A 12,070-nucleotide genomic window follows, 5' to 3' on the forward strand; every position below is an offset into this window, starting at 1 on the left:
GATCCACACGTGTTTGCAATAGGTATTAAAAGATGACAGATGCACTGTTCTACAACAGATTCACTCAGGATTTGGGCAGTTCACTTTCCAGTCCTCAGTTCGTCCTACCTCCCTGCTTTTGTGAAAATCCTTGGCCTTCCAGTAATAACGCTGGACACATACAAACGCATTTGCATCCCTCCCTCAGCAGGGAGGAGGAGTGAGCCAGAAACAAAAGCACAACTATCCACTCCAGCTGTAGCACCCAGGGCAAGCAAATGCACACTGCAACAAGAAATCCCTTCTTGTGAAAGTGTTACGCACTCTCACTGTGTTAAGCTTGGGCGTGACTGGACATTGAAATTCTCATTTGAAAGACTTCCTTAATATATGTTAAAAAAAAAGAGGAAAGGAGGAACTTTCTTTAACAGTTGCCTACCCTCTCAAATTTTCTTGTCAGAAGAGGAAGTCGGAGGTGGTGGTGGTGTGTGTGGGGAGGGTGTTAATCTACCCATGTGGAATTATTCTTCTCCTTGCTTTTCCCCCACTATCTTTGTCAAAGGAAAGCAAAGGAAAAAAAATACAGTACCCGCATTATTTATCAATTACTTGTGTACTACTATCTTCAGCTTATGGATGAGGAACGAAGGCGAAGGGTAGAACAAACCACTCTAATCAGCAAGAAGGTTATTTCAGTAAACCTGAGTTACTGAACCATTACAATGAAAGAAACACCCCTTTTTAAATAAGTAACTTCTTCCCTTTTTAAATAAGTAACTTACTGGAAACTAAAAGGTAGTGTGTTTGGCTGAAGCTCTTTGTAAGCTGTAAATCCTTTGTACAACGGATTTCTCAATTCCTGCTTCTTCTGTAAGAGGAAAGGCCACAGAGAATGGGTCTTCTCAAAGATTCTGTCAATTACAAATAAGATCTAATCACTAAAAAAAGAATCAAGTTAAGTAGATTAATAATGCTAGCTGTTCTAAGTAGAATTAGATTAAAAGAGCTAAGAATTACTTTTACATGGTATCTGCTGTATTTCATAAACACAAAATGTATCATTGAGGAGTATGTAATCGTTTAAAATGGACAATATCCAATCCAAGAAGCACTATCTGCAAGGTATTGTTTTAATTTGGATCACATCTGACTACAGTGGATATAGTTCATCTACTATTTTTTTCCACACTGCAGAACAAACGTCTATGGAGACAATGCTACTCTTCACCAATCTACAGTTACATTAGGAACAAACATACGACCTGCCCTTTTTCTAACATTTGAAGTGATTTCCAGACTGTTGGCCCTATGAACTGCCAACTCACTTCAGATCCTCACGCTCCTTATGACAGGTCCCAAGGAAGTTTCCAAACTGGCAGGAGTAGACATGATCATGGATTTCAAGAAGGAAGCGCTCATTAAACTCAAACGTGCAAGGGAACTGCTGCATCAGCTGCCAGACACATTCAATGAACTGAGTAAAGACAGGGGACACTTCTTTTGGGTCACCATCCAAATGGCCACACCTAGAGAGAGAGAAACAAAACATGGTCAAATCCTGTGTCACTAACTACAAAATGTTCTTCGCTACTAGAATAAGAAATTATTCTGCAGAGTCAGAAAAAAACATGCAGTTTATCCTACACCTACGCATTACAGTGTACCACCTTCATGGGATTATGCTCTTGGTAGGACTAAGCCTTCGCACACACAATGGGATTCTGATCAAGTGCCAGCTTTTCTCTTGCACACCAGGTCAACATCATGAAAGCATTATTTGTTTGTCAAGGGTACTGGGTAGAAGTGGGAATAGTTGGGCAGCGTCCCCTTCTCAAAAGGGAAGTTAGCAACGGAAGAGCCTACATAACAGACTTCTGAGCATCACAAGAAATACTTGTGAAATACGAATACTTAAGCCTACGCCATAACGCAAGCAGCAGAGAAAAAGGCAATGTTCTCCAAAGGAGTGTCTACGGCTTTACCATAAAAAAGTAACACTAGCCCCTAACTGAGAAAAAAACATTGGCATTAACAAGATTCTGTCTACCAGGAACAGTAAGAAACAATGAAAAAAGGAGTCTTCTGTGATCTTCTATGGACATGAGAGTATTTTATGGTGCAAGACTAGCCACAACACACAGTGACATCCAAAATAACCTGATCTTGCCCACACGGACAGCAAAAATGAAGTCCTGGTAGGCAATTTACTCAGAGGGAAAAAAAAAAAACAAACAATCCTTTTCACAGCTTTAGATGAAGTTCAGAAAAAATCCTACTAGTTCTGCAAAAACCTAGCCAGGGATATAACGGTGTTCATTATAAACCGTAAGAAAAGGAAAAATAAAAACAACCAGAAAAAGAATGATGGTATTTTTGGAAAGCAGCCAGCCCTCTGTTGTACTGTACTGACTGCTCTTTCTTAACAGGAAAAACTTAGGGCAGAATGCTCTTTTTCTCAGAAGGGATATGACCTGGAAATCCAGGGAATAAACATGGTGCCCCCAAACCTAAGTGGAAAATTAAGTAAGATTTCTTATTACAGGGATCAAGTTAATCAGATCCCAATTAGATTCCAACTACAATATTGCAAGAAGTATGAAAAAGGACGGATTACCCTCAGAATTGTAAGACACAGGCCACCACTAGGAGAGGAAAGATTTTCTCCAGCTATTGGAACACAGGTTCATATTCTTAGGCAATGGTGAAATTTGGGTCTCGAGTACTTTTTCTATCTCTTACAGGGGTCTCATATTTGGAACAACCCTATATATTAGAAGAATAGGAGTATTGTTTTAGTCTTAAGAAATGTGAAAATAGTCCCTAAAAAACAGGGCATTCGTTTGGCCGACAATTTCTGTACAGATATTTTATCTTTGGATAGCTTCTTCTAAAGCAAGAGTTAAGCGTGCACACGACTTATTTTTCCTTGATATACTTCATGGAAACGGACTTGTTTTACTATTAAACGGAGTCAGTTTCAAATCAAGAACAAAAGCCTCCATTTTTAACAAGCTAATACCACTGAGTAGATCTGTACATTCCCTCCTAATATTCCTTTGGACCATCTCAATTTCTAGTTTCTTTAGGGCAAGTGGAACAAGAAGTACCCCAAGGCAATATCCCCAATATATGCAGGCTACCAATTACCGGGATGACAACATTTTTACCCTGCTTAGAAAATGCGGGTAAAAACTGCTTTTTAGCACTATAGTGGCCTGAAGTTTGTTTTGGTAAGAGTCCCAAAAAACACTAGCTAAGATTTTCCGTAAGAAAATTATTAGAAAAGAACGTATCTTGCCAAAACATTAACAGTCCCCATATAATGCAGGTGTGATTTTACAGGTAGGAAAATGCTCAAAATTCTAACAGGTTGTTCACGATTGCATGATTTCATAAAGTAATGAAAAGAACATCCCCAAAGAGCACTGGTGGAATAACCCCAGCAGATACTAGCCTCAGGTCACCAAATCATTTCCAAATTTTTTCTCCTCTGTGCTGCATTTTCATTTTAACTTTTAGATGGAAGGCATAAACTTGAGAACACTATACAAGTTTCACTTTCAAGTGAAACCCAGTCGCTACACCCAAGGTAACATGCTCTTACCTGTGAGAGAACTTGTGGCCCATTGCAATCCACTCCTTTTCTATCAGAACCTTTAGTTTCACAACAGAGGTAGGAAAAAATAGTATTAAACTTTGTTCAGGAAAAGCAAAATGAAACCTTTAATATTAACTCCATGAAGCTTACAACTGATGCTTCCTGATGACCCTACAGTTTTAAGTATATCCATAGAAGTTAATGAAAAGAGTAACAGTGATTTACAGGTTAGAGTTAACCACAGTTACCACTACAACATCACTGTTGGAATCACAAGTTACTTAAAAAAAGACCAGCACTGTATTAAGGTAGTTTTAGTTTGTGTTGTTAAGATCATAATATATGGACACAGCTAAAACAATTAACAATTTAATTTGAAAAAGACCATCCTGACATTCAGCAAAATAGATCAGCAATTGGAATTTAACAAGTGTTTAACACACATGTGAACATAAGAAGTACAGCTGTGTACTGAGCTCAGGATGCAATTAGAAAAACTATATGGCTATTTCTCTCAAATAGAATGTCTGTGCTATATATATTTCCTGATAACATATTATTAGTAGACAAGGAAGCAGCACTTTCCTTTAAAATATGCATCATAAGGAACCAAATGACTGATGCTTAATCCTTTATTATGTGTCTTGCTAGATCATATTAAAGATCAATTCCTGATATCATCCTCCAGAGGCTTAAAGAAAAGTAAGGCAGAAATTCACAAGAAACTTCTTTGAAAACTAAATTATACTGCTTTTTTCAATTTTTCCAATTCTTAAAGAGTTCTGTTGCATTCATCTAGGAATAACCACTGTCTTAGGATCTGTGTATACAGGCTATTTGCTCACAGGACAAGCATTTGTGCATTTTAATTACAGTTCCTGACCCTAATCAAAGCCACGTTCATCACACAGAATTGTCCAGAGCACTACCCAAGCCAAGGTAAAATTATATCAGTGCAAAACATTTAACTGTTAAAAGACTGCAGTGTAATCCAGAAACAAAACTAGTAATTAAAAAAATAGCATGTAATGAAAGAACAGGTCTAGCAGTACAACACAGTGAAGGAGCAAAATTTGCATTGTTCTGATCTCAGGGCTTCTTTTAAGGAACTCTGCGAACGAGCAGCAGCTTGTCTTTCAGTAATTAACAGAAGCAGATGAATGGAAAGGTCACAGATCACACTATTTATGCAGTGATGGTTTCATATAAGAAAAACCTCGCAGTAGAAGCAAATGGCTAAATTCACGTGTAATGGCTTTAAAACAGGTCTTAAATGATGCACAGATTTTGTGTGATATACAGGTTACACAATTCCCTGTGCACGTGAATGAGTTCCCCCATTTCAAAATCCTAGCAGATCAGTCTAACAGTCTTAAGTGACAAGCTTCTTCACCACTTCTTTTTGTGGGTTGCTGCCAGAGTCCCATCCTTTGCTCACTCATCTCGTGATGAAACGTCTCATTAGCAGCTCTCACATGGACTTTCAAGGAAACAAAGATTTGGGAATTGTAAATCAACTGCCGCTGTTTTGTGCCCATGCTGTTCAGAGCAATTAAAGCTTGTTTATAGAATCAAAGCTGTTTTTATATAGGTCACCTACTGTTTGTTCCAGAAAATGGCCTAAAACATTTAATTAGGGCTTGTTTACATTTCAAATCCAGGAAGCACTTTTTCTTTTTGAAATTCCAACATTCGTATTCTTACCATGAATCCTTTAAAAGTCCTGTAAAACGGATCTAAGAGGAGGCTAGCCAGGGAGCAGACCTGCGCCGTGCGATCCCACCCATCAGAGCAGTGGACCAACACACTGGCATTTTCATCTTTCACAGCCTGTGAAGGAGACCAGACAGAACAGTTTAACAGCTTTCCAGCTTGGTTACTGTAATTAAATGCTGTCCCTTCATCTGCATTTACCAGACTGGCCTAAAACCCAAGGGGAAAATTTGTCATTTCTCATCTGGACCATCGAAACGCACCATTTCTGGGCATATAGCCATCATGCCCAGAAACCCCAACCTGAGTAAAATGCTGGAGCATGCCTTGTCAGCATGAGAGACTGTCAAGAAACAAAAGATCCTCTGATCTCAAAACACACATTTTTCTGAAACGCCAAGAATTTTCGGCCCTTTCCTCTGAGGAAAAAATTTGGTGGATGAGTAGAGAATAATAAGTGGACACACAGGGACTAGGATAAATTAGCAGAGTTCACCCCAACTTCCTCCCATCGGGATTACCTTTATCCCTATGTACCGGTGGCAGAAGATAAATTCAGAATAGCTTCTTGCTTGCTACACCGTGAAATTTTAAGAGAGAAAAGGCAGCATTTACAGAAGTTCACTACTCTCGCCACTCATTGCCTGTATTCCCTCTACTATTACTGAAGAGCCATTTGCTTTACTGACTTTTTCCTTTTGCCTGGGCTGCAAAGTCACATTCTTTTCAAAGACTCTGCAGAAACAAAGACTACATTGAACGATACAAATTAGCAGCCCCTGCACCCCTTTAAACCAGGAGAAAACAAGCTCGTCTACACAACTCCTCATTTAAAACACAACAGTCCAGCTACTAATGAGCATGCTGCATTAGGAATGTAAGGTTACACATCATTTGCACTCCTAAGGGTAGTGCTACAGGGTACAGATGCATTTCTAAAGGTCATTTATTCATTTTCTATGACTTTACCCATTTCAAATGAGTACGAATGTCCACATAACCATTTGTTATAATGCAGTCCACAGGACTGTCTCAATCCCTATGGCATTTCATTTAGTTCCGTGAAGCAACTCAGAGTGCCAGTTGGGTAACTGACGTGATGTGCTCCAACTGGAGGCTTTTTTTGTTGTTGTTGTTTTTAAGAGGTGGGGCCAATCTGAAGAAGGTTTTCCCACCTTCTCTCCAGAGACTGCCTTACAGCCTTGGAAGAGTCCCTAACATGACAGGTACATACTTTTAAATTCACCTGCAGGTCAGCACAGGGTTTTACCTTGGCAAGAAAGACGCTTGCATCCATCACAGCCTTGATGTGCCGTAACCAACCTGAGTTCTCCAGCCCAGTGAGGAAATCACTCATTGAAGGAGACTTTGTTTCACACACTAAGAACACAAACAAAAGAATCGACTGAAACTGTTAACACCATCTTCTTCCCACCCCCTTATTATCCCTTCACAGCAGTAAAGTTTTGTAGATCCTACATGTTCATATTCTCAGGCTAAGTGTCCTGTCTAAAGGAAACAAACTATTGGTTGCATATATAAATACACAATCCAGAACTTTTTAGCTACACGAGAACAGTACCTTCCTCCTCTTCCTTTCAAAACCAGCTCAATTTAAAAAAATATTGAGGTTTCTTCAACAAAAATTAGTTTTTAGTGATTTGTTACTTCACTATCAATCACCATCGCACAGACATCTAACAATCGCCAGCATGCTGTCGCTATCGGAAAGATCTGAAGAAAGGAGAGCTCTAATTTACAGAGAGAAACAACACATAGCCTTGAAGGCAACTCAGATGCTAAACCGAGAACCAGCACAGAAAATACAGTAATACAGTTCCACAGTCCCTAAGCCCTAGTAAGAGAGTTTTTTATCACTGTTAAAGCTTAGCAAACAAGAATTTGTGAGTAAACAAGCATTTATTCTTCCTCCTCTCCCACCACAAAATGAATCTGCCCGCTACAGGCACCTGAGGACTCAGTACTTATGATCAGGCCAATCTCATGGTGACACGAGGAGCCTCATTTTTCTCCAAGGTCACTACAGATTCTGCAGCGCTACCAGGCCAGGCAATTGGTAGCATCAATTATTCAGCTATTCGAAGTAAGATAACCATTATGCTGGTTACTTAAATATTAAATTCATGTTTTATGTGACAGTGCTTATATTACTTTTTGGAAAACTAAGCACATGGACCAAAGAGAATGATTTACAGCACCTACTCTGACTTGTTCCGCAGCCTTTGCTAGCACAAATATCTTAATATTCCTGGAAACCAGCTTGCCGAATAACTTCTTTGATTCAAGGTACTCTATCGCCTTCAAGGGAATTTCTCCCAAATTGCACCAATGCAAACGTGGGCCTGATTCACCTCTCAGCCTCCAAAGGCTCTGGAAGTATTTCTCCTGCCCTCCTTCACATTTTCCCCCAAGATCACAATTTCAAGGAGTAGCTTAGTTACCTGAGCATTCATGTAGTAAGAACAAAACAAGTTCAGACAAAGAAATCAGAAGTGAAAAATAAGAACTATGAGATTAAAGTCCTTGAAAAAATCAAGCTAGAATTTTATTTCCAATTAGACACATTGCTTAACACTGAAGTAGTCCGAACTAAACAAAGCAAACCCCAGAGAAGTATCTCAGCAACCAATGATTGCTTTCTTTCAGTGCTCAAAGTAACCATGAGAATCTCTCACCAGTTAAACAATATTTTTAAGTGTTTTTCTTTTCATTTGGAACATTTGAGAAACAAATTGAGAAATTTTATGTAACTAATAAAATTAAAGAACATTGTTCATGTCATTTCCTAGTTTTGATCCACCATAAAACTAAGCACAATAACATATGAAATGTATATTGGGAAAATGTTTAACATTAATACTGTCAGCCACTTCAATGAAGCACACAAAGAAATATATGTGGACTTTGCTAATCAACTTCCACCACAGCTCCCAAGTCCACACGCACCTGCGCACGTAGGATTTATATGTTATTAGTGAAAAGTTCTGTCCAAAAGGAACCAAAGGTAATATAAACTGGTCACTTGCATGCACCATACTTACCCTCCAGGAGTTTCTGCAAGCTGTTCCGCATCACATGGATGTTTTCTATGCCAATAAACTTAAAGCGAATGTTATCGTAGTTATCTTCGTTCTCATAACCCTTCCCAGCAGCTCGGTTGGCCATGGCATTTAACTGTCAAATTTAAGGGAACAGGATGGAAAGGAGAGAAAGTGACAACAAACAATATACAGAAATAAATGAGTCTGCTTTGCCAGTTGTGTTTAAATCTCCCAGAATATATACTAAAGAAAAGCTGCTACTCAGGTGTCCTTCCCCACCTCCCCATACATTACTTCCAACTGTTTTACTAAAATTGCACCAGCATCTCCAACCCACTAGTCATATGCACAGGCTCATTAAGACCTTGGACAGCACTTCTTAGGACAGGCAGTAGCAAAACCTCTCACAACAGCAGAAGAGTACTGTCATCCAAAAAGGTAAAGAAACATTTTGTCTTTACTGTGAAACTACATAGAGAGAGCCGGACAGAAGCATATGAAAGTAAAACTAGGAAAGCCATTTTTACGAGTAACATACATACATGGTAGTACAGAAATAGTAAGAGAATTCCAAAGCTTTTCACAGACATACATGCACAGATGAAATAAAGCCACCTGAGGGAAACACAAACATTAAAGTTGAGCAGAAAGAATACAGCAACCGACTGGGAGCGCAGAAAAGAAGTTGAAAAGCTGCCAGTTGTTCTAGCAATCACCCAAAACTGTTCAAGAGCTACCATGAAACCTTTACTACTGACAAAAAAAGAAAATACCTCCAGCCCCCAAATACTGATTTGGGAGAAGGAAAGGTTTGCTTCCACAGAAAGGAGAGAAGAAAAAAAATTCAGATACAGTAGTTCTGAAGATGTTCAGATACAACTGACCAATTCTGGTGCTTCAGTTTATCCACCCAGGGTATGACGTACTGCATTGAAGTGTGGTTAATCACAAACGCTCTTTTTCACCAAATACAACAAAGTTACCAAGAATAGATTTCTGCGGAACAACTACGGTACCAGAAGATGTCTGTACCAAACGAATACGCAATAATTGCTATATACAGCCTGTTGTGCAATTAAATGTAGATCTCTATGGAATGTCATACTGTGAAAAGACAAAATACACCTGAACAATAGGTGAAGTATTCCATCTTCCCAAAATGACTTTTCCTCACCATATTTTAACTAAATTTGTGGTTTCTATAAAATAACTCTAAAATCTGAACAGTGAAGCAGGTTCTCAGCAGTCATTTATTAATCAGAGCCATTTACATCTTCGTATTTAAGTGTGCTGTGTGTCCTAATTTGCTTATACCTATACCCCCAGTGTGCTTAAGGCAATCATTTGATTAAGTTTCTAAATTCAAATCCTCAAGAGGATTACAGATTTCATTTGGAGAAAGTTTCTTCTATAACCTCTTATATAAACACCTCAGCGACGGAGTTCAAGCTCCAGATAGTGACTACTGACCAGAAAAGCTGAATTGTATTAAATGCCGAGCTGCACATCAAGAAAATATTATTTTTACAAATGCAAAAAAGAAAAAAAGGAAGAATTGCCTTTCTCAATTGTTCTCAGATTCCACACAGCCCCACTTCTGCCCAGCCCACAGATAAAAGCACTTCAGCCTTGTGAAAGTGACTTTGAAGGCTCTGCTACAACTCAACATATTAAGGACCCAGCTTTCTGCTGGGAAATGGCTCACTGTCTCAGCCAGCTTCAAGACTGCTGCTCACTTCAGGTCATCCTTAACACACACCTCAACCCAGAACAGCCCAGGAGCACAAGCGTTCTTACCACTTCACAATGCAATTCTCTTACGCACAGTCATTCATTCACCACATTAGACACAGAATAAGGAGCCTGATTCTGAATTCATCTTTCTGGACTGACAGAGTTTAACCTAACTCTACGTGAGAAAGCATTAGCAGAGCTGTGAAAGAATTAATTGGAAACAGTATTGCTAATTCAGATGCAAGCTTTAGAAGTAGCCACAAACCCGTGAAGATACCTTTGGCCTTGTGTCTACAACATACATGAAGGCACACCCAGGGTTGGCTTCTCTGATCGCCTGCAACATTTGTTCATCCTCCAGACAGCGAGCGCTGAACCCAGAGAGCGGCTGGCTACAGCGACATATGGCAGCCTGCAATACACAAGAGCACATTTTTTCTACTTTCAGATCTTCTCTACTGCATTGATCTAAAGAATGCCATAATTTTTTGGTTTTAAACGTCCTGTTCTCTGCTTTGCTAAAAAAACTGCCACTTAAATGGACACACAGAACTACCACGGGAATATTTCACAGAACCAGAGTTTTGAGAATCCTAAAAAACAGGCTGAGCAGCCCTTTATTGCTATGTCCTCAAATCCACTATGCTCTGCCTGATAATCACCATCCCAAACATTAGCAGGTTTCAATTTTTCCACCCGACTTCTATTTCCCTAACCATTCTTTTCCACTGCTTTGCTTATCAGTTGCTGTTACCATTCCACACTCAGAACTGCACTGGGTATGCTCTAAGGAAATTCCAGTTGTTGCCAGAACAACTCCATGCAGTCACCCAGGTCAAGGCATGCTTCCTCAGGAAAACACTTGACTGTCACAGCATTTTCCTAACATCTGCATCTAAAACACTGCTGAGACTGCAAAGTTAAAAATTTACATTCTGGTCTTCAGTGAAGGAAAAAAACAAAACTGAAACCTTTACTTATTCTGAGTTAACTGAGATTCTTCATTTCAGGGTGGTTCAATAGTAAGAAAATTTAGCTGAGTTAACATGTATCTTGTTAAACATTATTCAATATAGCTACACGGTACATTAAAAACAAAAAAGCACGTAAGGAATTCTTGAAAGCTGATCAAAAATTTCCAGACAGAAAGCCTGGAGAGCTTGTGTTTTTTACACAACACTGGATGCGCCCCCAATATTTGGCTTTGACCAGCTCAGTCTGTGACTAGGAACAAATCAATCCTAGAGCTGTTAGGAGAAGCACAGTTCCCAAACTGAAAGTTAACACACTTTAATAATAATCACATTTTTTCCTTTCGCTAGGAGGGGAACCTCTGCCCTCCCCTTCCACCCCCAAGACAACAGACAACGAACAACTAACATTGTTTTCTTTATATAAATAGGAAAGCACCGGAATCCGCCCTCTGCTTCTGAACCTTGAGCTTCCAATCACCGTTGCCTTATTTGCTGCCCTAGGCACCACTATTTCTGGAGGGTACGTGTTGCAAACCTGAAGTGAGAAGAAAGAAGAAATCCAAATGTGACTACTTATCAATTTAAGATTCATGAAAATTTCATTTTATAAATTTCACATTTATAGATATAGCAATAGATTATTCACCATAGCACATCAAACAAACTATATCTAAAGTGTCAAGTCATTAAAATGCATTTAGAAAAAACAAGGGAATGGGTGAAAATAATAAAAACAGTGTGGTAACATAATTTTGCAATTGAGCCTAAAACTGGACTGTACAGTACACCAAACATTTTAAAGAGAACTTCTTTAAAGACCTAAGTTTTAAAAAAGCTGCTGATTTGCCCCAAAAAGGAATATATGTTTTCCTCTAAATCTTACTCAACTCAAAATGAACTTCTAGCAATCAGGTAGCATCAGCTTTATTAATGTTCCTCAAAAAATGTCTTTTCAGCATATACTTCACAGATAAGCCTTTCTTTTAAGGCTTGACAGGTTTAGAACACAA

The 12,070-nt window shown here is 39.0% G+C and overlaps 1 protein-coding gene across 7 annotated transcripts in view; it reads right to left on the bottom strand.

Moving 5' to 3' along the window:
- Window positions 1–12,070, bottom strand: part of MTMR8 (myotubularin related protein 8) — a 75,036-nt gene that overhangs the window by 6,986 nt on the left and 55,980 nt on the right. For all 7 annotated transcript variants that reach the window (XM_083796608.1, XM_083796606.1, XM_083796605.1 and 4 more), the window contains 8 exons: window positions 11,467–11,595; window positions 10,364–10,498; window positions 8,353–8,485; window positions 6,561–6,670; window positions 5,282–5,407; window positions 3,584–3,633; window positions 1,305–1,505; window positions 762–890 (listed from right to left, as the gene is read on the bottom strand). In XM_083796608.1, coding sequence (XP_083652734.1) covers window positions 762–890; window positions 1,305–1,505; window positions 3,584–3,633; window positions 5,282–5,407; window positions 6,561–6,670; window positions 8,353–8,485; window positions 10,364–10,498; window positions 11,467–11,595 — 1,013 coding nt within the window. The remainder of the gene's footprint in view (window positions 1–761; window positions 891–1,304; window positions 1,506–3,583; window positions 3,634–5,281; window positions 5,408–6,560; window positions 6,671–8,352; window positions 8,486–10,363; window positions 10,499–11,466; window positions 11,596–12,070) is intronic.

Source organism: Anser anser (assembly GCF_964211835.1).
Source record: "Anser anser genome assembly, chromosome: 13".
In the NCBI taxonomy this organism is placed as follows: Eukaryota; Metazoa; Chordata; class Aves; order Anseriformes; family Anatidae; genus Anser; species Anser anser.